This window comes from Amblyomma mixtum, chromosome 2 (genome assembly GCF_055824585.1).
Source record: "Amblyomma mixtum isolate Tamu chromosome 2, ASM5582458v1, whole genome shotgun sequence".
Classification (NCBI taxonomy): Eukaryota; Metazoa; Arthropoda; class Arachnida; order Ixodida; family Ixodidae; genus Amblyomma; species Amblyomma mixtum.
In genome coordinates this window covers 140614547-140641942 of record NC_143013.1, presented here as the reverse complement: position 1 = coordinate 140641942, position 27396 = coordinate 140614547, and the positions used below count along the sequence as shown (strand labels likewise).

Here is a 27396-nt window from a genome sequence, read left to right as displayed (position 1 = left end):
CAGGACGACTTGTTATCGAAATAAAGCGGGGACTGGTGCTTCGTAATTTGTAAAGCAGAAGAAGAAATAAAGTGAAACAAAATGAACGATTTCAACTGAGAACAGCTCTTCGAGTGGCTCTTCCGAAAGAAATGCATTAAAAACACAAAAAATGCATGTGCATGAGCTATCTAAGCAATTGCGAAACAACTACCCGGAGCATGTGAAATTCCTAATTTTGGAGTACACGAGAACATTAAAAGAACCGCACGGCATTTGAGTTCAGTGGCAAGAACAAACACATATATGCTTGGCTGATTCATTTTAGAAAGCCCGAAGATCTCTCTTAATCGAACTACTCAAAGGTATGGTAATCTAAACACAAAAATTAAGCAGCAATCACAGTGACAACAGAAAGATAGCAGTAATTTTCTGACCACGTTTGGGTTTATGATTCTATAATTTTTACACTTTTTCTAATCACGAACAACATTACAACGTCTTGTAGCTGTGATTTGCTTTTGCAAGGCACTAGCTGATTCTGGCGTTAGGAGCGTACTTTCAGTAGCGTTGTCTTTGTACATACCTCTGCTGTACGGTTTGTGAGATTGTACAGCAACGCCGCAGTGTGCAGGGCCTCTTTGTGACTGCTGTTCCTATCGATCACTTCCAGCAGTATGTATTCAGCACCGCTGAAATTCCGGAGGCGCATAAGCAGTTGGGCCTGTGGGAAAATTGTGTCAGTAGAGCAGCTGCAGTAAACGAAGAAGTGAAGAGAAAGAGAGGTTTATTATGCGAAAATGGCGGAAGATCTGCGTGAAGGACTGTTATCTGGCCTGCTACTCAGCAATGGGGAAATAAAAAACCTAAAGAAAGCGGGCTTTGATGGCGGCGATGCATACAGAACAGTGATGCAAATGCATTGCAAAAACATCAGAGGCGCGCCCATTCACGACGTAATGGTCAGACCCGTGTTGCGCAAGGAACGAAGGAGTTCCCGCGTTGCGTGAAAGCCTTTCCAAGTGTCTGGCCAAACTCTTAGTATCTAGCCGTTCGAGAGAGGCCTGCTCTTGAAACACACCGCGGAAGGGGCGGATATACAAGGCGTACCGCGATTTCAAGATCCAAAGTCCTAGTGGCGGAGCACGAATAGTAGTGTAGGGAGCACTAGAGTCAAATTAAATGCGTGTGCTGAAGATCGCGTGAATGCGATGCCCGATCTTAGTCTATGTAGGATGATTGTCTGGTTACGCCGACTGGCACGAGGAATGGAAAAGCTCATGTTCGAAGAGTTATAGATCTGTTAGTTCTAAAGAATTCTTTACGAGCACTTGAGGAATTCAGCAAATCACGCAGTTTTATCCACTCAGCGGCATCCTTCATGATCACTGGCATGCAAATGATTTCTACGCCACTTCAGAACAATGTTTTCAGAACCACACTACTCACAAACTACGAGAAACCCTGGGTTGCACTCTCTTTCATCTGGAGACTGACAAACGACTGTCATTGAAGCGTATCGGATAAGAAGCGTAGGAGTAGCAATATAAAAACGTGGATGAGCCCGCACTGAACTTAACCAAAGGAAGTGTCTGCCCACCAAAAATTCTTTGCCACAATGTGTCCAAGGCCCTCGGTGAAGACCGCTGACTCGTGCGACAGTCTCGGCTTTTTTTGGTGAACTGCGCCGATTGTTTGCGCCTTACACATTGCCAATGTAAAGAACACCGGTATGAATATACTTTCGACTACCTGTTCCAAGAATATGCTCACCTGGGTACTGTGCAAAAAATCGCCGGGGCCAATCAAGAAACTTACGTGCGAGTAATGCAAAGCAATTGTACCTCTATTCAAATTCTATTTCTGTTCAATTCGAATTATATTCTGATCGCATTCCAATACTGCATCAATTATATTTTAATTCATTTTAGATTCTACCTTATTTCTTAGCAGTTGGTGCAACTGTGAGTACTAGCACTGACTATAACTAGTCAACATTTCGTATTTTCGCGCTTTTGATGACGTCACACAGCTTAGACCAATCGCGAGTTTTGTAACGCCGCCACTTCTTGTGTGACACCGAGGTTTCGTGTTGACAGGTCATCTAACGCTCTCGGATTAAAATTTCCTCTCCAAATTTGCATTGCTTGGCTCTCGTACATCGACACGGACACATTACAGCGGGGCAATTAATGCGGCGAACAGACAACTCATAGTATTCTGCTGTAAGAGTGTAGGTTCTAAGAGAAGGAAGACCTAACCAGAAGCGGTCAGAGCGCAAGGGGAAATGTCAAACTGAAAAGACTACTGGGACGGGCTGCCCGCATCTAGGGAAGGACAGGAATAATTAGGGCATTAGAGGGGACTTTGTTTTTCATTGTACCTATGACTGACGATGTCGACGTTGACAAAAAAGCCAGTCGAAAGCTCCCTCTTTGTGATACAGCGCGCACAAACAAACGCGACTCTCTTTGAGCAACATGAACGCGCTGGATGTAAGCATTGGTCACACTCCGAAACATGGACCTCCTACGCATTCGAATCGCCATTACTGCGACAGGGCGCACACAAACTAATATCGCACTCAGCCTCACTGGGCTTCGACATTCGCTCTTCGGGACCTGAGAAACACGAGGTGCCTCTCCGCACAGCTGTGAGGACCCCACATACTGCGCGGGTCCACACGGAACGGAGAGGCAAAGACACCGCTAGACACCCTTGGTACAAAACATATATATTAAAGAGTACATGTTAACGAGAACATGGTGCAGAAGCAGAGTTGCCCAGGCTTACATGCCGTTGCGATGGCGCAGGAGTCTTCGTCACAGGGAATGGAGGGACTGCAGAGTTGACATTCTTCGTTCGCTAAGGCTCAGCTTCTCCCCGAATGTGGTCGCTTACGGCGCCAGAGAACCGACTGCCCGCGGTGTCGTCTAGGGCTTCCCTCGTCGCCCCATGACTCGCTTTTTTCTGCTTTCTTTTCCCGTCGAATCGGACGATCCTTCTTTCCAGCCTGGGCCGTCTCCCTCGCCCTCCTCTCAGCGCCGGAGCCTCTGTCACTTTTGCGGGGTGTACTTTACCAGTTGAATGCTTGTCGATGTGCTGATAAATCTGACGGCCAGGCTGTCGGCCATCGTATCCCTAATGAGCCTTCGCCACCGACTGCCGACGATCCGTGGTGTCATAGTCTCCAGAGTCTCACAAAAGGATATGCCGATGGAAATAGCGGCCCTCCAGAGACGCGCATGCACTGTCACGCACCTCAACAGAATCACGAAGTTGTAACTAATCTTCAGTGAGCTCTATCATCGACCGGAGCCCTTATAAAGGACCCGATGCCGAAAGCTGCCGAACTAATAGGGGCACATGTCCTCCTTTTCGTTCAATCAGATGAGCACCCACCAATTCATATGGTCTGGGACACCCATTTAGTCCTCGCTCATTGCCGCCATCAAGCACGCACCGTTATGTCCCTGCAGCATTTCAAAACCCCTTAAGATCCGATGCAAGAAAACGAGGTAGCCCCCGTGAGATTTCAAGCATTCACTGCCACGATACCAGATGAAAGGGCATAATGAAAATGCCGGCAGCTTCTATAGCCAACTCAACCGCTTCTGGGCGCCGACCCCGACCCAAAAGTGCTGCAGATTCTTCGCCATCTGACAAAGCTCAAAAACGGCAACTTCTCTAGTCAAGTCCATTCGTGTTGTCTATCAGCATTCAGACAACCGCCGCCACCGTCATCAACTTGCCAGCATGTCGATCACGAGCCGTAGCACAAAATTTGTACATTAGTAGTGTTATCATAAAGCTTCGCGATTGTAATCTGTGATTTCAAGTACATAATCTCCTTTATTTATTGCTTTAAATATGAAGCATTTACAGGGCCCAATTCTCAGTATTGTCATCTGCCTTTTGCTGTCTTCATAGAATACATCAAAGATGAAGTGGAAAAGGAACTGAAGGAGAACAGGAAAGGAGGATATTTTATCATTTAGGTGCTCCTGGAAGAAGCAGCTCAATGAAAAGAATCATCGCAAAGAGAGCTTGATAACACAAAGTAATATCGACACACAGTCGACTACGGTGCAGGCACTGGCGCTGAGATTAAGTTCACTGGCCAGTAAAATCGTATAGCGGCCATCGTTACTTCTTTTTTTATTAGTTGAGTGAGCCAAAGTATGTGTTCAGAAAAAGGGAAGGGATTGTAGGAAATTGTTTAAGCGCATTAAGTAGTATACAATTGACATATCAGAGGGATGCATATAAAAGACATTTCGATGTGTGAGTGTTCACTGCCAGGACCTTCCTGCCAAGAAAGAGGCGCATTAAGGGAAAAGATGAATGAGTAGTACAGAAGAATCGGTTAAGGCGATTCCTGTGGCTCGAGGTAAAGAAACCAGAGAAAACAAACTGGCATAGCGACGTCGGAAACAATACATCTTTTTCTGGAGGGTTGTAGAAGAGAATGATCAGAATTTCTTATAGAAACATGAGCGGTACATAAAACCAGTTTTAGCACAAAGGTTATGCGGCCAAGTGGAAATGAAGTGAGAAGATAATTGTTGCCTTGACTGTCCTAATTAAAACCAATCACAAGCATTCCACCCCTGCATTAGGAGCGCGTGTTCGTACTGTAGGCTGACAGCCGGTCGTATGGCTGTACTCCACAGAAAGTTGACAAATGCTGCATTAATGAAGTCATACCATAGAACAACAAAATCCATAGCAAAATCCACTAGCACGTCTCCTTCATTAAGGATTTCAAAATTGCTGTCAAATTAAAATATGGAAGCAAAATCATATTTCAGTAGTGCTTCCCCGAATAAAGCGATGTTTAAAAGCGATGTTACAAAAAATCACACAATATCACTGGTTCACAAAGCAAACAGCGCGAAATACGAGGATGAAAGAGAAACTTACACGACAGAACCAGCCTGTTTTCTCTTTTGTCCCGTATTTCGCACCGTTTTCTTTGTTTCTTGGTGAATTATGAACGAACTAGCCCAAACTAGAGTTCTTCTTGGATAGCACAGCTTCCAGTTTTCACACAACACAATATGGCTTCTCCATGCATTATCATCATCATCATCAGCTTGACTACACCCACTGCAGGGCAAAGGCCTCTCCCATGTCTCTCCATTTAACACTATCCTGTGCCAGCTGCGGCATCCTATCCCCGCCAAACTCTTGATCTCATCCATCCACCTAACTTTCTGCTGCCCCTTGCCATGCTTGCCTCCTCTTGTAATCCACTCCGTTACCCTTAAGGACCAGCGGTCATCTTGCCTTCGCATTAAATCCCCTGCCCAAGCCCACTTCTTCGTCTTGATTTCGACTAGGATGTTATTAACCAGCGTGGCTTCTCCATTAGGTTCTACCAATAAGGCATGATCTCTGTTTCTGGACATAGCCAAGTCTTCAGCACTTACGAAGCAGAAAATTTCACGACCATCTCCTAACCAGTATCTAGGCACGCTCAGCGCTCTTTCAAATACATACCTCTTGCTACAAAGCCGCCGTAGCTTACTGGGCAGAACCGGAATAACGACACAAAATAGCCAATGCAAACAATATCAAAGTTGCCAATATTGTTTTAACTAAACTTGCGCTCGTCTATAGTGCAAAAATTGGCAAACTACTGCTGTGCACACAAAAATTCTTGCCTCCACTTTAACATTTTCTTCCAGATTGTAGGAGCATTTGATATTGATACCCTAATGTCGAAAACCTGTCGCAAAACATTGATAACACAGCGCTCGAAGTTTTTTGCTGACTTGAGCACAATTTTATCATCAGTTAATAAACGACATCGTCCAGAGCTATGACTGTACGTGAAAGCAAGAGGCGACATTTTTAGCCAATGTTTCACCGCAGCTCCATTTTAAAAAGCTCGCATTTATTCTTCGGAGTTTCGATGAAAGAACCCAAGAGGAACAGCTGAACCTATGTTTTCTTTCTTCACGGAACCTAAGAGGGGCCCCAAATGCGTTAGCGTGCGAAAATTGCTCACTAGTTTACCGCTAGGAAGTAGAAAGAAATTAATTACGGGAAAAAATTGGATAAATTAATATTATTTCACGCTATGTCGTATCACACTAATCATGCACCCGTGCAGCGCACAATCAAGTAACTAAAATTCTTTCTTTTGCCCATTGTGTTTTATTTTCCTTCACTATACAATTGCGTTAGCAGCCAGCCCATGCAGCGAAAATTTGAAAGCAATGCAGTTTTATACTTACTGATGCACGCACAGTTCTGGAGTGGGTACAGGGACAAGAACCTATTTAACCACAGCTCGACAAGGCTCACGCATGCTGCATACAGCACCAGTCATGACATCCACTTCAGAACGCACAGAAATAATAGAAGCTAATAGAAAGAGATACCATCTCAGAAACGCGAGCAGCGTATGCTTTACACAATGAAACGAATAAATAATGAAAGGCAGCACCTCTATTATATCGAAACCAATGTATGCAGCATACAAATTACACAAATAGAAATGCGCTAAACGCAACTGCTTTGGCTTACACGTAAAATCACCATAACTATCGAACCCTTCTTATTGTATAGGACCCAGCCCGATCGAGGCCAACAATCGGCACTCCCTGGTGAGCTGGGAAGTCGTGCGCAGAACGTCCGACTCCTTGGCACAGAATCAAGGCTCAGCTAATGCCCAGCTTATAAGGCTGTTTTCTCTACTCTAGGAATCCAATGCTTAGTATTCAGTATAGATACCTTATTGCTTAAGACTGGGTAAAATTGTTTAAGACCCTGGTGCAAATATTTTTTAGCGTTTTTTGAGCCTTCTATGTTAAACAATAAGTAATACTTTCACTTTGCTTTGATCTTAACAACTTTCTATGAAACTACATTGTTTACTGAAACTTCATTTACTATGTTTGAAGTTTCATTTTTAATTATCTGCTTATTGTAATCGTTTTTGTTTTATTGACTCCCCCATATGTAATGCCCGAAAAGGCATCTAGGGTATATGAATAATTAAATAAACGAAGCACATCAGCATTGCCCGAAGGGTGTGTACCAGCAAAGATTCTACAAAATCAAGAAGGCGAGGGTAATATAAATTCTCTTTTTTTTCTTTATAAATCACATGGATAGGTCTCCATCACAGCATATGCTTCCCACGAAAAATAGGGCGCCACCATATGCATACCCGTTTGAGAGAGTACTTTTAATCGTGTTTCGTACTTTCTTTCTGTGAAGGATTTTATTTTATCCGGTCCTCCATCCTCAATCCCGCAGTGTTTATAAATCGGCCTTACAAAACATGCGCTAATTTTGTTGTTATTCTGCAGCATAATTTAGTTTTAGATAACCTTTCCAAACCGAGGAGGATGTGAACCTTCTTTTGCTAGGTGCGCCCTAAAAGCGAAGATAGCGCTGCGCCTGTAACTGTTGCACTGTAAAAAAAGTTTTTGGGCTACAAGAGCGTTCCCACCTGGTGAACTTTGCAGTCCATGTGGTCAGGGAAGAGCCTGAGCGCTTCATCGTAAAGGACCCGAGCGTCGTCCAGGCGACCGGCGTTGATGTAGAAAACGGCAAGGTTGTCCATCACCTGCGGGTCCGGCTCCACTGCTAGGGCCCTCAGCACCAAGAAAAGATATATTCTGTCAGCTTTAGAACTGCTCAAACTTAATCTTTCTGCACAATCTCCCGCAGTAGCGTCCATTTATGCGGATAGAGAGTCCTTGATTAGGCGCAAAAAGCACGCGGACGTTTGTCTGCTGTCTAAACAATGCGCCTACCCAGGCATGATCGTTTCCGCATGAAACAGCAATAAAGCCTTCTCCACTGCCAGTAAACTAGGATATAAACTCTTTCATTATGATCTCAAAACATTTCGTTTCCGGGAAAATTATAGAATGTGACTATTATTGCAGAAATGATTACTGAACTGTTTTATGCTTGCCGTTCTTACCACTGAATGAGAGTTAAAAAAACTCAGTAGCATAATTTTACACATCTGATCGCTCCTCCGAGTTTCAATCACCGTCGCGTTTTGGGGTCTAGGTGAAAGGCTAGAAAGGACATAGCACAGATAGCCCAAATTGCAGTATTCAAACCATCCACAGCATTAAGAAGTGCTTGTGTTCACCCTTTCGATACACGCTCTCTTCTTTGAACACTACGGAACCTTTATTCGTCTTTGCTTTTAAATTTCTTAAAATTAAGCCCTAGGAAAGAGGCTTTTTTCGCGCCAGAAAAGCAAGAAAAAAAGCGTCCTGCAACAGGAAAATACTTTCATGGGCATTCATTCTCTCAATACCACACTTAAAAGGCAAACGTTCGAAGGCCCGTTCTGAGCCCAATAGGTACACAGAGGTAAGCATATGAGAACTCTATGTTTTTATTACGACGACGCCGGGTTTTCTCTGACGCGCAGAAAACCCGTGGTGAAAGAGTGTTTTATTCCAAATGTGCTGACAAGAAATAAACCCCAGCGGAGGAAGCTATCCTCTCCCAAAGCGCTAGCTCCGCCTTGAAAAGTATTTTCTTCCTATCCTTTGCACGCCTCTTAGGCTGGCACTGCAGTCGAGGAAAGTGTGACCAAAGCTGCTATTTGCAGTAAATCAATTGGTAACAAAATCAATTTGAACAAGAAGCACCTAAAGCAGAAAAAACGGAATCAGATAAAATCAGCATGAATGGCATCACGAACATGTTCATTATTCTAGGCCAAAAATTTTGAAAATTTGATAATTGTAAGACACTGTTAAAAAATATTGAAGGTAATGGTCCATTATTCTGATATTTAGTAAAATGTTTCAGTTAATGTTTCAATCGATTGCACCCAAAATTAGGACTGTCATAGAAAACCACGGGGAATGCTTTTGATGAAAGCTAAAACATTAATAGAAAAAAAAAATACAAGACTGTTGCATCATCTGTGGATATATTGATTGTTGTAGTGAAATCTTACATTATATGAAAAAAAAAACTGCCTGCATAACGGTTTCCAGCTCGAAAATGCTGTCGTCCCGAATTTTTGGTATGTAAGCACACTGGTTAGAAGCACAAATTGCTCCTATGAAACAAGCCCTTTGGCCCCTTTATCAGTTATTTTATTTTCCTCCCACGCCCTGGAATACACGAATTTCTAAATAGAAAATTACGCGGATTGGCTGTTTCCTAATGTATACAATTTGTGGAAGTGTAAAATTTGATGCAAAATTTATTCTAACACCTCAACGACGGACTGTCTGCCCTATTGGTCATATAGCCGCAGTAATAAAATCAGTTTCTTCTGCACCTACTTTTTGTAGAGGCATTCCGCCTGTCGGTCCCAGTTCATGGTGCGCAGACTTCTCGCGGCATTCAGAAGAGCCACCGTGTGATTTGGATGAAGCTCCAGTGCTCGCTGGTATTGATGTACCGCCTCCTGGATGCGACCTGTGCGATGCGGAAATAGGCAGGGCGGGGACGAAACAGATAGTAAATTCCACACAGAACAAGATCAAGTGAAGGAGAATAACAATCTCGTATCATTGTATTCACGCTCTTCATTTTATTTATCCGGCAGAATACTCTCAGTTGAAAGAGATATTTCAGAGCAATTGTAGAAGTGGCGTCCCTATTATGCCTTATTTGCCTGGAAATGGCGGAGAATTGGAATTGAAGAAGCGTAGCCTGTTGGGCCAGTTGGTGCAAGGTAAGCAGAAAACCAGCAGAAAGGACGCGTTCACAAGGAGGAGAAGTACACAGGACAACGCTGTAAACACAGCTGAAAATGCTTTACTTGGTGAATCGCCAACATCACAAGAGGGCACAGATGCGCGAGAGCAACCACAAACGTTAACAAAACAACAAACACAAAATTGATTAAGCGACGAAGATTGTATGTGGCAACCTATGTCCCATTCATGAAACTGTACTGTATTGTCGTGAAGCTAACAGAGCTGTCGCTGACGCATTCATTTCCTAACTGCTTGATTTTGAAGGCTTCTAAGATTTCTCGTTCTATCTGCGTTTTGCTGCGGCTGATAATTCTGAAATTTTAGAACAGAGGGGTGCAGTATTTCCAGTGGTTGCAATGTCTTGACAGATTTGCGGTGTTGCCTGGCTGCAGCGAAGTGCGGTGCTGCCTCATACGGTCGTTGACGCACTGACCTGTTTGACCTTTGGAGGTTGCAAAATTGCACCCACATAACACGTGCTCAACCTGTATCCAAATACAGGCTCAGTTTTTTTCAGCGCCATGTATGGCAAAATCTAGGAAGACATAATCTATAAGCATGCAGTTTTCTTTGTAACGAACAATGTTTTAGCCGCGTGTAAGCTCAGCTTTTGCAGCGACTTCAGTACAGCATTGCTGCTCTCTAAATTTACGCATTAAAAGTCACGCACTAGCAATTTGCTTCTCTAAAGGCGTCAGGGCAGTTGTTCGGACAAACATTTACAGTAACGCTTACACAATTGCGAGCGAAATATGCTATGATTTTTCCGTGCGCTGATTGCTTAGTTTGCTTATTTTTCTGTTAGTTTTCTCCTAGTTTTATCCTTCAAAATTAAATACTCTCATGCCTTCCCGCGGTGGACTATACAAAATCAGTTTCTTGACAGGGTCACCTTTCCTGCCTCTCCTTCTTCTTTTCCATCCTTTCTTACGGCGGTATTCTTGACATTCTATCATAAGTGCATAGCTTGATCGGTTTCCTATTCACTCAGGCCCAAAATCCTCTCATATGACAACGACCAGCGCATCTATCATATCATAAAATATAGTGGCGGTTACATTTCGCTGATTCCGAGATGATGTTTTTAATATGTCAGTTTTCCATTTCATGAAGGTTAGCGCTATTATAAACATCGCAATTTGGACCACACAGTTCAGAAGATGCTCAATAAACGTTGGATGTTGCACACATGCGAAGCAGCGCCAAAATTTCAACACAGGGTCGACCCTCACGTATTAGTTTGGTTGGCAGGACCTTGAAAGGGCTAATATTGAGTGCATCACTAAGTGCCTGTAACAGCTCTGCAGATCTCACTCCCTTTCCTTCGGCCCATAAGCATGAAATTTCTTCCAACCCACAGGAAAGACGCTGGCAATGGCGATGCAGAGAACCCGCTGTGGGAAATTGCTTTATTCCAGATGCGCTCGCAACGAACGGAGCACTTATTCCGGGGTGTATATAACTGAAACATGGTTGGCCATTCCAATACACGTTTCCACACACCATCTGCGCTTCTGGTACAGGGAGTAGATCCCCTGACATCCGTATCCTTGTATAATCCAGAGAGCAACCACACGACTGTCCTTTTCCGTTTACCTTGACAGCGGCCATAGCGCCACGTTACTAGACACTCCTAGCGAAGCTATTAGCAAGATCTCGATTACATGCGGAATTTAGACGGAGAGTGGGCCTGTTGTTGTCACCGTCTGTATAGGGAACATAAGCTCAAGTTTGGGAGCGCGACGCCAGCGCCGCAGCGGCGAGCAGCGGAAACTCGGGGCGCCGCCGGAGCAGACGCCCATCTAGCTTTGTGTGCACGAGCGACGGGAGAGTCGCGCGAGGCGCAATCTTCGCGCTGACAGACGCGGTCTCGGCGAAGCAAAAAAGAGCTAGTACGAAGACCGTAATGTAAAAACCAAAGCGTATGTACACGTTGATCCTGATCCACTCTTACCGCGAACACGCGAGTATGCGGCCGCGCTCTTCGGAGAGCCAGTGAGTCTGTCCCTACCATGCACGAAAAAAGTGGCAGACGACGCGCAGGCAAGTCGCTCGCTGCTCGATTTTCCAGCCTTGTGACTGCGAGTCGCAAGCCGCTGAACTAATCGGTGAGACAGTCGAGCTTTTGGCAGTGACGCCGCCCGCGGACAGTCGAGCTTTCGGCAACGACGTCGCCCGCGGCCACGCCGGACGGCGAACTGCGCTGCTCCCTCGCTGCCGTAGTCGTCGCTAAGCCTAACCATTTCGCATCGATGCTGCTGCTGAGGGCACTTCGGAACTGGCCAGCGCTGTAATAAAGGTGCTACTCGTGTCACCGTTTTACTGTGTTCCTCGTCACATAATAAACAAAGACGTGATCGATTTCCGTGATGCCTTTAACAGCGGAGCGAGGTGAAAACAGGCGAGCAGCACTGGCATCAGCAAAGCGGCTTTCGAAAAGAAATATGCTTGTATCGCAGTTATCACTTCTACCAGCAGCTCGGTATTAACCAACGATCCTCAAAAATGATTCATTTTTGACGTTGCTCTACTCCAGGGCTTGGTATGACCGCGAACAAACAATATTAGCGTATTTTTCTGACGGCGGCGGCAGGCAAACAGGCCGGCAGGCCGGCCCTGAGAAGCGCGCCGCTGCCGCTGTCATCATGACGCTTGTACGACTGCAGTGCACATCAATACCGTCACGACATCCTCCTGGTCGCCGTAGTGCATTGCGAATCGCACCGAGCGCGAGTGCAGGAGACGCGGTCAAAGCAGACGAAATTCTCGAAAGCGCGCAAGCAATGTTATTCCGGAGAGTTTTCGTTTCAAGCGAGAAGGCGACCCGCAGGTCGCACTTGCAAGTGTGAACTATGGTGGTCAAATGTTTAGGGGAATCCCCCAAGGTGGAGTAGAATGTTGACGAACTGTTGCCTGGTCGCATGTCCTTTCGACTCGCACGTAAGTGTATCGCCCTGCGCATGGTATGCAAGAATTGACAACTACGATCAACAAGTGTCTCGCTTTATTTCGCAGAGCTGATAGTACTTCGCATATTTCGAGCATATAATTATACAGTGGACTTACCTCTAGTTACATGTCATACAGTACGACGTTATTACTCACTCGAGAAACGCATTTTACAGTCAATTGGGCCTCCTCGTCGTCGATCGTCTGCTCCACGCAGTAGACGCTACTAATCCGTTTACCCCCTTTAATTAAGTTTGCATTGCGGAACTGCGCGTCAGTCTGAACGATCTTATTGCGGCTCATGCAGGCGATACATTGCGGCAGCGCGGGCGCGTGCACGTGCAAGAAAGCGCGCGTGCAAAGAAGCGTGGTGAAAGCAGCGCGAGCAGCGAGCAGCGCCCCAGTTTTTACTTTTCTCCCATAGATGGCGCTGCACATCATGCGCAGCAGCGCCACCCGGCGATGCTTTGGGAGCCTATAGTATTCCGGCATGTCCCAGTACATGATCGCGTACTCTTTTGGAACGTTTCCACTTTCCCAACAGAATGGAAGACTAGTGATGTAACTCGTCAACTTCTTCAGTGTGGACACAAGCACAAAAACTTCTGGGACAGGTTTGTCCAATGATTCGCCCTTAAACCAAACCAGTCGAGCCCATTCACCTCCTTCCACACTAAAAGTGCCTGGCGTTCGGAAGAAAGCGCCAATTGGAAGACGTTAACGCATAATTACCTACTTCTAGCTGTGTCTCGTCGTTGCGAGATTAGCTTAGAAATTTCATCATTATCAGCTAAACGCTTTAAGTATACCGGTGGAGTTGAATACGCAACATCTTAGATCGTACCCGAGAATTTTTTTAGGACCAAGTTTTGTCGATGGACAACCGTACGAGAGAACTACCTGATAACGGGACGTTCACATGTTTGTTCCTCCGAGCCAACCTGCTGGAAGAATGCCCCGCACTGGGGGAAAGCTAGCGCAAATGGCTCAGACAGTTAAGGCGAGAGGAATAATATGTGTATTTGCATGCCCATATCTCAAAGCCACTCTAGCTGTTATCTGATAGGTATTATCCATTGCATCTGATGCGTAAACGGTCTAACGAATATAAAGAATATAACCTGAAACAGTTATGATCACGCCCAAATAGATCAAAATATCGTAAACGCTGCACTTCGCTGGCTATGGTCATGAGTGACATCAACATTAGGGCTTCAGTTGATTAGTTCTTATTTTCGCCTATGTTGACTTGTTTTAAAGACCGGGAAAAGCTAGAGTTTAAGGTATTTGCATAAAAATATTTATACAAACCTAAGTGTGACATCCTAGAATGTGCCAGTCTTTGTATCCAGCTGCATAGAATCATTCCCATTTTTTATAAATTTCAAAGAAAAAAGCCCCGCGAACTGACGCTTCCCTCCGGAGGCAGCGCAGCACAAAAAGGCCGCGCTCACCCTGCGTCTGCAAGAAGGTTCCGTAGTTGTTGCGTGCGTCGGCGTTCGCTGCGTCGCTCCGTAGCGCGAGCCTGTGCAGCCTCTCGGCCTCGGTGTTGTGTCCCAGTGCCGCCGCCAGCGCCGCCAGCGATGAGTACGCCTCACTGAACTCGGGCTCGAGCTCCACTGCGCGCTCCAGCAGGATGCGGGCCAATTCTTTCTGGCCCTGCTTGCTGCGTACATGGAAAGTAATAAACTTCAAGCGCTCAGTATCTATAAACTTTCCAAGGGCTGCGTCGCACATACGGAAACGTATTAAAAATCCCGCAGCCCTCCCTTTCGTGCATTTGGGAGCTTCATTAAAAAATCGGAAAGCACCTGCATCACCATGCCATCAATCAACCTTCTTGATATAAAGAAGAAAATTCTTGAGGCGGCACCTTTTGGGTTACCAGGTGGGGGCAGGGTCAGCGATATGGCGATAAGAACAACGGCTGTGGCACAGTAAGCGCAGCTTCAAGCTGGCGCTGCGTGTGTGTGTGTGTGTGTGTGTGTGTGTGTGTGTGTGTGTGTGTGTGTGTGTGTGTGTGTGTGTGTGTGTGTGTGTGTGTGTGTGTGTGTGTGTGTGTGTGTGTGTGTTTGTGTGTGTGTGTGTGTGTGTGTGTGTGTGTGTTCTATTTCCTTGCTCCATTATATTTCAAAGACGCTTGACCGACAGTTTATGCTTGTGCCCTGAAGGGCATGATGACCCTGCTACCTAGGTATAACTCCTTTAAACGTGGTGTCGTACTGGTAAGAATTGTTAATACCGTAATTTAAAAAACAATAATCAGCAATAACCTCTTTTTTCAGCGTGATGAACTCCAGCTGGTTGATATTTATTGACATGCTAAATATGTACTTCAATGCACCAACGGATGATGATGACGATGAGTTGAAAAGACTCAATTCATAATTACTTTGGTATTTGATTCACAAAGCAGAGTTTTATCAGAAGAGCCGGAAACTAAGGTAATGAGATTTTTTTAGCTCAAAAATGTTTTAATGTGTGCCGTGCAGTGTAGCGATGCGAAAAATGCGGCATAAAGCCATAAAACAGCGCCAGTGGCATCTGCGCTGCTGTTGTTTGATATTTCCTTTGCAGACCGGCATTTAAGCATCATTATCAGTTTAACTAAGTCCACTGCAGGACATAAGCTTCTCCACTATACTTCGCATTAACTGCGTTCTTGACAGCTGCGGCCAACTTTTTCACGCAGACTGATTCATCTCATCCGGCCAGTTCACTTTCGACCGCACTCTGCAACGCTTGCCATCTCATGGGATCCGCACGTTATTAGAACTTCTTTCCTGCGCAGTTCATGCCCTGGATTGCAACTAGCATCTCATTAACTCGCGTTTGTTCTCTGACCAGTTCTTCTCTCTTCCTGCCACTCAGATTTACATTCATCATGTTCTTTTCCACAGCTCGTCTGAAAAACCTTGCTCTAACGCTGAAATGTTGAGAAAAAAATAACAGCAATGGCCTTGCGCTGTCGGCCAGAAACTGTTATGATCTAATGCTGATTCCGTCGGAAGCGCTCATCCTGTTTCTCTGTTCCGTCGTCTTTTGCGATGTTTTATTATGAATAAATGCCAAGTAGCCCAACTCAAAGTTTTGTTCAATCAGATATCGAACGCGATATCCAATCCAGCCTGGAGCCAAAACGCCGGTACAGAGTCTGGCAGCGTTTTCTCTTGTTTGTAGCACTCCTTGTGCATGTTACTGGAAGCCCTTCTAGAAAGCCTCATTTCTTCGTGCTTCGACGAAATGTCGACGGTGAAACCGCCTTCGGGGGCCTATACAATATTTTAGAGCTGTAGCGTGTACTCCAAAAACACGAACCCCGCCAATCCAATCAGGATATAAGATTTAGGTGATGTAAGTAACATTCTCATTAGAGAATAAGTCCGGCAGGGCCTGAAATTCCGGGCAGCACGGGCAGCATGCAAAAGATCGCTAAATTCATACTATATTAGAAACAGACTTCTGGAATTCAGTGAGTCGATGTCCTTGAAACGTTTTCACAACTGGCAGGCTCACTAATATGAAAAGGGAGGAGAGAAGGGTGCCTTAAGTGTCTCCTAATTCCTGTGTTATGAGAACATAAACAAATGAGATAACCTTGAAAGATAAGTGATGATGTTCCAAGGCTGTACACCGTTGTTAACAGTCCTTTTCGTTTTGTTTAATGCGACTCAGCCCAAATACGATGGAAACAACTTTAGACATACTCGCAAAAGCCGTTGCTTTAAAAAGAAGAGCATGGCAAAAAAATGGCTCAGCCTTGCATACATTTTGCGCATCAACTATCCCAATCGACCTAGTGCGTCTGCAGAGCGTAGACAATTGATAGCACTGCCATATCCATAGTATGTATGTTAGGAACGTATTAGAAACGGAAAGAGACCATGATGAAATTAATTTTTCATATATACAATGAGCTGTGTTGCGATAGCAGTGAGGAAGCCGAAAGGCAAAAAATTGCCGACGATTACTTTACTTTCTAAACCGATATTTGAGCACAGCTTATCAGCCGCTTCAGTTTCTCGATACACTGAGGCAAAGAATTCGAACAAGTCATATATGTACAACTGCAGAGTAGTTTTTTTTTACACATTTTTCTTCTTCATGAAACGCTCCACTAACAGTTCTTCATTATCATGAAGGAAGCTTCGTGGACGGAGAAATTGATGGATATATGCTCGACTTGCAGCACTAAGGCCTGCTTCTGAAAGACGAGATCTGTGCAAGTATTTCGAGATGTTGTCACAGCCGTGGGAGGCGTTACCAGCGAGAGGAACAGGATGTTCTCCAGCATAAGTGGCAAGAAATACCAGTTTGTCTTTTTATGCACATTAAAGTCCCGATTTACCCTGCCACCCTGGCAGGTGGCAGTAAATAGTTGATCGCGAGTGTTCGCTCATCGTTTTCAGCGCTAACGGATGTCGCCCACATATCTCTCACCACCCCACGTACCTATCAGCGCGATTCAGGTGTCCACTGACCCAGGGAACAGTTATGTGCACTTCCTTTCCTTAAATTGATCGGAGTCTAAAACTTTGTCTGCCAAGCTTCTAGCACAACTTTACAGGAACGACAAAACAACTAGCGCACACGCTCAGGGATCGCTACCTGTGCACCACTAAGGACCCCCGGCAGGCGGCGTACTCGTATGCAGGCGAAGAGAACACGGAGCTGGACAAGCCTTTCCAACTCCACGACCTCCGGGCAGCCTTAAGCAAAATGAAGCGGGGCACTGCACCCGGGCGCGACAAGGTTACGGTCAAGCTCTTGGCCAACCTTCCCGACGCAGCCTATGCCGCGCTCCTCAAATACATCAATAGCATTTGGAACGGAGAGACTCCTCTCCCTCTCGATTGGAAATCGGCTCTCGTGACCTTTATTCCGAAGGCCGGCAAACCTATTGATGTGGAGAACCTTCGCCCCATCTCCCTCAAGTCTTGTGTCGGCAAGCTGATGGAGACGGTGGTGCGCGACAGACTCTCCAATTTTCTCGAAACATAGCACACTTTCGCGGACACCATGTTCGGTTTTCGCCCTCACAAGTGTGCACAGGATATACTTCTGCAGCTTGACCACGACATCTTAGATCCTGTCGAATGTCCCCACAACGACAAGGTGGTCCTGGCCTTGGATCTTAAAGGCGCATTCGATAACGTCAAACACGAAGTAATTCTGGACCACCTCAGTAACACCAACTGTGGCCACAAAACATTCAACTACATAAAACAATTTCTTACAGACCGTCAAGCCTACATACGCATACAAGATGCGGAACACGGGCCATACACCATCGGCTCGAGGGGAACACCTCAAGGCGCGGTCCTGTCTCCCCTCCTCTTCAATTTGGCAATGGTTCATCTTCCCTCCAAATTGTCCTCTTTGCCCGGGATACATCACGCTCTTTATGCGGATGACATTACAATCTGGGCCACGCAAGGTAACCTGGGCCGCATGGAATCCTGCCTGCAAGCAGCGGCGACCCTAGTCGACGACTACGCGGCCTACTGCGGACTCCAGTGCGCCCCATCTAAATCAGAATTTGTGCACATACGTCCCTCCCCTCGGGACACAACTCCGCTTTGCATCAGTCTCCCCTCGGGACCGATCCGGGAGTCCAAGGAGATCCGCGTCCTTGGTCTCTTCATACACCACCAACGCAGAGTCGACACCACCCTAGCCAAACTTCGCACGGTGGGAGACCAGGTGGGCTGCATGGTCCGCCGGGTCTCCAACAAGCGGGGCGGATTACGAAGCAAGGATGCACTGCGGCTTGCCCATGATTTCGTGACGCGCAGAATCCTCTACTCAACCCCCTACTTGCACCTGCGCAAACATGATGATGACCAACTGGAGGTCATCCACCGGAAAGTCATCAAGCGGGCTCTCGACCTCCCGGTCACCACGTCCAACCAGCGACTTCTGGCCTTGGGCGTGGTAAACACATTTCGGGAGCTTCGAGAAGCCCACTTAGTCAACCAATACACGCGTCTTGCACAGACCACGTCCGGTCGCCGCCTCTTGGACCGGCTACACATCAAACATGACTACCATATTGAGGAAAGGGAGAGAGTGCCAGAACCCTGGAGACGCGCCCTCCGGGTCCGACCCCTTCCCCGCAACATGTCCAGAGAAGACCATAGCGGTCGTCGCCAGGCGCGCGCGGAAGCGTTGGCGGGATACTATGGTAACCAACAACATGTGTATTACGTGGACGTTGCCGGCCCACACCACGGGGTGTGGTACACGGCCGCAGTCGTACACAACACAAACACAGTCAACGGGCTCACTTTCAAAGCCTATAGCGCAACACACGCGGAGGAGATTGCCATTGCTCTTGCTCTCACTACTCCCAAGTCGAAACACATCATCACCGACTCGCGAGGGGCCTGTCGGAACTATGAGTTGGGCTGGGCTCCCCCGCTTGCCTGGCGCATATTGGAATATAGCTGCCGATGCGAAGATCCAACTCCACGCAACCTGATTGGGCCCCCGGTCACTAGGGCCTCAAGGGAAACGAACAGGCCGATCAGGCCGCCTGCGCACTCTCTCCCCGGGCTATCTCCCTGTCCTTGGGCGCTTACTCCCAATCACACAATCTGGCCCTTACATTCAAACACATCACCGATTACTACAAGGAGGAGCACCGGCGCTACCCGGCCCCTTGTAAGGGACTGGATCGCGCTGACGAGCGCCTCCTCATCAAAATTCTTACTAACACTGTACTGTGCCCGGCGGTACTTAAACATTTCAACGCATCCTTTGATGGCACGTGCCAGTTCTGTGGGGAGTTGGCTGACACCTTCCACATGGTTTGGGCGTGTCAATCAAACCCATCTATCCCCCCCAACCCCAACCCCACCAGAGAGGACTGGGAGGCGGCCCTGCTCGGCTGTAAGGACCTAAAGACCCAAAAGGCCTTGGTTCACCGGACGCGGGCGGCGTTGCTTGCCAATGGGGCCCCGGAATAGGGGCTCCACCTAGTATTGTTAGGCGAAAGGGCCAATAGGGCCTACCCCAATCACCTCCCTGTAAATATTTATTGCACGATAAATGTTTTTCACCACCATCTAGCACAACGTTGTCAGTGCCTGCAGCCCACATCTCTCTAGGCAGAACACACCTCAAATCATGGATCTCAACGGGGAAATCAGGGGACGTATCATAACAGCCCCCTCCCAAAAAACTAGCACCTATCACATACCATCAGCAGAAGGAAAGCCCGGGTGGCAAATATGTAGAATAAACTTAAAGACGTAGTGTCAGTGCTGAATTTCGAAGCTACCGAGTACAGGCACAAAGAGGCATATGTTGCGGCTATAGCTAACCACAAAAGAGAATGCATGGCAGCTGCTACCTTACCAGCAAAAAGTCCGGAAGAAGCAGAAGCAGCAATAGCATACGCCATGTGCAGTAGGAAAGTTTAGCATGAAAACGCCATAATAAGCGACTCATAAACTGCGATAAGTGCCTTCATCAAAGGCAGACTACACCTCCCGGCCGCAAAACCAATTAGCAAATACCGCCCAGAAGCTCGAATCAAAATAATATGCACCCCCGCACACTCAGGCCTCCCAGGAAACGAAAAGATCAACAACATAGCGCGAGAACTAACTAAACTATCCGGGCAGGACCAGGCGCGTTCCCAAACCACGGGGCCAGCTCAACGAGGGACCAACTGCTCACCTTTAGTCAGATTACGACTTTTATATCAAAGGAGCGGAATGGAATATCCCCCTCCCAACCCCACGCTCGCGCAAGAGCAAGCAACCAGACTCAGACAGCTCCAAACGTACACATTCCCATGCTCCACAATACACTCTGCAGAATGCAAAGCTGCGGAGAGTATGCTAACCTCAACCACATCATGTGGCCCTGCAGTAAGAACCCTTTAAGCGGAATAACCACAGAGGAGCAGTGGGAGACCGCGCTGGTGGTGGTGAAAACATTTATTACGAATGAACAGGAGGTATGTTTGGATCAGCCCCGGAAAGGACCGATCCTTACAAACACTAGGTGGAGGTCCCTAGAATGGGACCCCAGTGGCGGTTGCCGCCGCCCGGGCGCGCCCGACTAAGGCTTGTTGGGCCTGTAAGTCGTGGCAGCCGAGCAGGGTCGCCTCCCAGTCCTCCCGGGTTGGGTTGGGGATGGGGGGAATAGCGGGGTTGGAGGGGCAGGCCCACACCATGTGATAGGTGTCAGAAGACAGTGCACTACAGTGTGGGCAGCTGCCGCTAAAGGATGGGTCAAAATGTTTTAGCGCTGCCGGGCACAGCAATGTATTGGTGAGAAGGCGGAGAAGGAGCCGCTCATCCGCCTTCTTCAGGCCTTTACATGGGCTAGGGTGAAGGCGATGACAATTTTGATAATATGTTGTAATATCTTTGAATGTATATACCGGATTAAAATCGGGTTCCTGATCGGATGGGGAGGAGAAAACAGCCCGGTGAGAGAGCGCGCGGGCGGCTGCGTATGCTGCCTCGTTTCCTGCCAACCCCTGATGAGCAGGGGCCCATATGAGGTAACGGTGTGCGGGGTCCGTATCCCGTATGCAATTTTGGTATATTCGATAGGCTAGGAAGGGAGTGCAGCCTTGTTCGACGTTCCGACAGGCGCCTCGCGAGTCGGTGATTATGTATTTTGAATTATAATGTGAGGCCGCGAGAGCGATCGCGACCTCATCTGCTTGTGTTGCACCGCGCTTCGCAGCTCAGACCCGTGGCAACAAAAGTTGCTCACAGAGAGAGCTGACCAGGTCCCCGAGATCAAAGAGATCAAGACCAACAAGCGACAGTAGCCCACCGGCGCCAGAATTGAGCTTTCCTCTTCAAAGACTGTATAAATAAAGTTTATTTTCTCCCTCTCTCTTCACGCCATGTGCCTACGAGCGCGATTCAGGCGTCTACTGATCCAAAGATCCAGTTATGCGCACTTCTTTTCCTTAAAATGGGACAACGTTGTCAATGCCAACGCATGCAGCGCACACTGCCGCCACGTACCTTAAAGCACGATTGAGGCGTCCACTGTTCCAAGAGGGCAGTTATGCGTCTTTCATTTGCTTTCCAAGCTCCCGCTCTATTGGTTTCGTATCTTAAAGCGCGACTAAGGTGTCCAGTTCTGGTTACAACGTGCAACGGCGACGGCGACGCCGCGGAACGCAGAAACAGGCGCCAAAGAGATGCGGTTTAAAAACTCGCAAAGCGGTAAGCCTTATATAACTCGAGATTCGGGGAGCAATTTGCGGTGCTCAATAAAATATATTTCACCATGTTTCCGTACATTTAAACACATTTTCCTTCTTAAAACCTTTGAGTGGGATGATTTATCAGACAATGCTGCCAACTCTCCCACCTCATGTTTTTCTGCACAATTGCGCTGCTTCTTGTCCAACTTTTAATGCATTGATCTGCCACCAAGGCGCTTGGTGCTGCTTGGTCTTTTGCGTCTCTTTAGTCTTCATATGTTCTTTGTTGTCCTGCTGAGCTTGTGTATTAGATATGTGTAATGGTATGTCTTCTATTTAGAGCGCAGCTCTTTGGCGCCCGTTTCTGCGTTTCGCGGCGTCGCCATCGCCGTTGTCCGTTGTAACTAGTAGAGGACACCTTAGTGGCGCTTTAGGCTGCGAAACCCATGCGGGAGCTTGGAAAACAAAGGGCAAAATTGGTAAATTGGTTATTGAGGGAACGAAATTATCTATCTCACACATCTCGCTACCTTGGAAAGCAAAGGGTAACAATGGTAAATTGGGTTTTGAGGAAAGGAAATCGCCGTATCTGTCACAAATCTCGGTGGACACCTGAACCAGAGGGAAGGCTCATAACTGCCTTCTCGAAACAGTGGAGACCCCAATCGTGCCTTAAGCTACGTGGTGGTAGTGACAGATGCGCGCTGCATGCGCTGGCATAGCCAACATTGTGCCGGAAACGCGGCGCTGAAGCCATAGGCCGTCGGCGTTCATTATGTTTGGTTTGGTTCGGTTTGGTTTATGGGGTTTAACGTCCCAAAGTGACTCCGGCTGAAAAACGCCGTAGTGAAGGGCTCCAGAAATTTCGACCACCATGGGTTCTTTAACATGCACTGGCATCGTACAGTACACGGGCCTCTAGAATCTCGCCTGCAGCGAAATTCGCCGTTAATTGCTGTTGGCGTTCACAACGTTTTACAGGCGCAAAACTGTCCTCTTGGAACAGTGGACACCTCAGTCGTGCTTTAAGCTATTTAGCGCTAGTGACATATGTGCGCTGGATGCGTTTGCATTGACAACGTTGTTCCAGAAACGGGGCGCTGAAGCCATTGCATACTAAAGATCCCCAGGTGGTCGAAATTGTTCATGAGGCCTTCACTAGGGCACCTCTTTCTCCCTCTTCTTTCACTTCCACCTTCCTGCCTTCTCTTAAGGCGCGGTCAGGTCTCCACGGAGGTATGTGAGACAGATACTGCGCCATTTTCTTTCCTCAAAAACTAATTATTACTAGTACCATTATTATTACTATTACATGCCGGCGACGTTCTTTGTGTTTCTTGGCGTTGACAATGTTTTACACTCCGATCATTTTAAGGAAAGGAACTGCGCATAACTGACTCCTTAGGTCAGTGGATGCCTGAATCGCGCTTATAGGTGCGTGGGGTGATGAGAGAGAGAGAGATGTGGGCTGCATGCGTTAGCGCTGACAACGGTGAGCGAACTCTCGCGGAAAGCCATTAACTGCCACCTGCCAGAGTGGCAGGGTGGGCGGGAACTTCAATGTAAATATAAATACAAACAGGAATTTCTTAGCACTTAGTGGGATAACACTCCGTTCCTCTCACTCGTAACGCCTCCCACGGCTGTGACAACCTTGCGAAATACTCTCCTAGACCTCGTCTAGGCAAGAACCAGGCAATTTTGCAGAACCAGGCATTGGTGCAGCAAGTCTAGCATATATCCATATATTTCTCCAACTACAAACTTCCTTCATGGCAATCAAGAACTTTAGGTGGCGAGTTTCTTAAAGAAGGATAAACAATATGTGTAGAAAATAACAATTTGTCTGAAATTTTACATACATGTCTTGCTCGAATTCTTTGCCTCAATCTATCGAAAAGCGGAAACAGCTGATAAGCTGCGCTCAAATTTCGGGTGAGGAAGTAACGTAACCGTCGGTAATTTTTTCTTGAGCTGTCTTTAACCTGTCAGTATCAGCGGGGACTGGAGACATAGTGTTTATGCATGCATTGACGGGTGAATTTTGGTGATTTCCATTTTTATGTATATTACTCCCCCCCCCATACAATGATGCCCATCCAGGCTCTTTAGGCATGGTAAATAAATGAATAAATAAATGTACACCGCTATTCCACTGCGGAAAGGCGGTTGTAAATCCTCTGTTATAATATATCTTTGTGCGTATGCGTTTATTCTCTGGTATTGCCGTTTTCTGCCCCGCTCATTAGCTCCAATTAACTGGTCATATAATATGCCTTTTCAATAATTGTAATGATAAGCGGACATTTTTTCTTGAAGTGTTCATTTTCGTGCATTGCTGCTAGCTGCCAAGCTCGGCAGCAGCCGATGGACTTTCAAAATGCTCTGGCATCTTTTATGCTTCGTGCTCCCGAAGATAAGAGAGTACTCGTCTCTCAGTTCAGTTCAACTTGTCTTCTCTAGTAAGGTGCGCATGACGTCACTGTGCTGGTGTTCATGTCGTCACTGTACTCTGAACACTCAGGGTGAAGCATGCCACAACGCATGTGTCTTCACGTGTCACGTCCCTGCATGCTGACTAGTCAGCGCGGCACTATTTTAAAACAACGGCGCTGATGCCGCAGAATCGGGAAACGAACCCTTAAAATACATATTTGTCAAATAATGAGCTTACAAAACGAAGGAAGCATGCAAAACAAAAGCACGTCCTAGACCGGGACTACCGCTTGATACTTGCCTGTAAACGTTGGCTAGGTTGAAATGAGCCCCTGGGTGGTTCGGGTTGATGCTCAGGGCCAACCGGAAATGATGCTCCGCCTCTTCCGCCGACGTAAGCACCGTGCCCAGATTGTTGTGTGCGCTGGCATGCTGAGGGCAAAGCCTGCACGGTAGCATCGGGAATACTCTACGTCTTCCATCTCCACATTTAAGTCAAGTGCCCTGTGTAGAGGGTCGACTGAATCCAGTGTAGCCGTCTTGCCCAACGCCTACATGATCGACAAGATGGTACAGAGCAGGAGAGCAGCGTTGCATGCTTTAGTAGAAGTGACGCATGCATCAGAAGAGGCAGAAGTTAGCTGTCTCCCGTTCGTCGGCTGGGATCGCTCGAGGCCCACCGTGGTTGTCTCTCTTTCGGCTGTTCTTTCTTTGCCCTGAATGTTACAGTATTATGTCCAAAGGCGTTCAGTGCCTAGCGGTTTCATTGGATGCATTTTATATTGCACAGCGAATTGCTGTGCAGATATTAGTCGCAATGGTCCAAATACCCTGTTCTAAAGCTATCTTATTATTTCTTCGAGGAACGTTCTATGGTGGCCCGATGATTTTGCCGTTCGGCTCCTACTCTCAAGGTCGTGGGTGCGGTCCCGGGCCCGGCGGCCGAATTTCGATGGAGGTTAGATATGAAAGTGTATGTGCGATATCGGTGCGCGTTAAGAACCCCTTGTGGCGCAAAACAGTATGGCGTCCTTTATAGCCTGGGTCACCTCTGAATGTTAAAGGCCTCTACCACAATCCATTTCTTGGAAGCGTCGCTTTCGAAAATCTCTCGAAAAGATGGGTACCAAAATTTAGAATGTTTGTTTTTCTCAAATTTCCTTCTTTAAATTTACACTTAGAACAGCACGGGCAAATTTTATTGTTAGCAAAATTCGACAGTTCGGAATTTCATGATCTTGTTGCCGGTTGTCCAGCGGCTAAAGGTGCATTATTGCTGAAAGATTTGAATTTCAATTTGAAAAACATTTTCCGGGCCCTGTGATTCAAACTCTGGAATCTGCACCGAACGGTTTAGGGTAGCAGCAGCTGTAATGAAAACTACCACCGGCCGGATCTTCAAGGCGTCTATAAGCCTCCGTCGCTTCGTTTACTTTTGCACCGCCGCTACGAAGGATCCCGTTCCCGATTACAACAACGAAGTTCTCGTATAGAACTGCGTCCGACACTTCAGCAACCTCAACCCCGCGCAGCGCGCGATTCTTGTTAGGGCTAACGCGGAGGGTTTCGTAGAATAGTCCGGGAGCCGAGTGGTCGGCAGCGTCCGCAGCAAGCCAAGCTACGGTGCGCCAGCTGTCACCGCCCAGACACCGTCATGACAGATGAGTAGAGATTGGTACGTATGGACATATTTAAATTTTTTAATAACAGCCCTCATAGTGCTGGGTATGTAGTTCTGCATCTTGCTGCGTTGACGAAGCCAACAAGCAGAGCGGTGCGTTTGCTAACGTCGAGGCTCGCGCAAGATTAACTACACACAGGTGTTTCCCTCATCACAGTTGGGTGCCGCTCCATAAACTTCGTCCGAGGAGCACTTAGAAGGGACCTGGAGGTCCTCTATTGCACCGCACTTATAAATCGAGGCGCGCCCAACAAGGAACCACGCGGGACCACGAAAAGCGTAGCTGCCAAGCACCAAAACATCCCAAACATCAGCTGGCCACCTGTTGCGCCAAGTATATCTTTACCTTGCCTTTCAACATTTAAGTTGTCTTTTTTCGATCTTCCTCATGCGAGAAAAGTACGCGAGTTGTAACGAAGGAAAACAAGATATTTCATTATCGATCAAACGTGTAACCTGCATGCACATTTGTCAGCTTCTGAGATCGGTCATCGCGCTTCTACTTGCGAAATTGGCTTGTGACGAGGATACCTTTATTTCACTTCTTCCTCTTTTTTACCTTGCAAGAGGCTTGGTTTCAATAACAGTGGACTATTTCTGACTAAGAGCTGGTATTCTCTCGATAGTAGCCAACTCCAATTTCTTCTTTGTTTGTCGTTAAAAGTAGCTTACATTCTTTCGCTCAACCTCACTTACTAAGTCGCCCTTTGTTAAGCCTCCGTTATGGAATACTTTCGTAAAAGTTACCGCAAGGGGGTGAAAACTTTTAATTGATGAGATAGAGTTTGGGAGCCACAGAGTGGCCCCGCTACATGGTCGGCGTCCCTAGTCCGGGACACCGCATGACAAGGCCCCGTCTCTCGCCCGTTTCACCAGAGCCCTTTGGGACTCAAGCGAGGAGCAGTTGAGGAGGGCAGTCTCCCATGCCTCTCTGGAAGGGGTACGGGAAGGGGGGTGGTGGGTATTTTGAGTACATGTCCACACCATGTGGAAGGTATCACAGGTCTCCCCACATTGAGGGCATCACCCATCCGTGTTAGGATCGTAATGTTTTATGATTGCAGGACAGAGTAGAGTACCTGTGTGCAGGCGCCTTAAAGTTCGCTCCTCCGTCTTACTCAGCCCCTTTGCAGGGGCCGGGAAAAGGCGGTGGTTGTCGCTATAATGCGTTATTATTTCCCTGAATCGTAGCAGCGGCTGGTTAGTCTCCGAGCCAGAAGAGCTGGGATGAGGAGCCCGGTGAATAAGCGCTCGGGCAGCCGCGTCAGCGGCCTCATTACCTCGTAAGCCTTGGTCGCCAGGAGCCCAAATGATTCTTTTCGGTATTGGATCACTGGCAGTCTGTCTTAGAATGCAAGCAGCTAAGGGGGAGATCTCCCTTGCCAAGTAATGATCACATGCTTTTCGGGAGTCCGTAATGATGATTCTCGAATTCTCGAAGCGCTATCGCTACTTCCTCGACTCGCATT

General features: G+C 47.2%; 1 protein-coding gene across 1 annotated transcript in view; it reads right to left on the bottom strand.

The window, feature by feature from the left end:
* The window catches only part of LOC149361094 (protein O-mannosyl-transferase TMTC1-like), a 261151-nt gene that overhangs the window by 4678 nt on the left and 229077 nt on the right, over positions 1–27396 (bottom strand). The window contains exons 13-17 of the mRNA XM_089572587.1: positions 24548–24691; positions 14084–14295; positions 9261–9396; positions 7445–7589; positions 566–703 (exon numbers count right to left, since the gene is read on the bottom strand). Of these exons, the coding sequence (XP_089428713.1) occupies positions 566–703; positions 7445–7589; positions 9261–9396; positions 14084–14295; positions 24548–24691 (775 nt within the window). The remainder of the gene's footprint in view (positions 1–565; positions 704–7444; positions 7590–9260; positions 9397–14083; positions 14296–24547; positions 24692–27396) is intronic.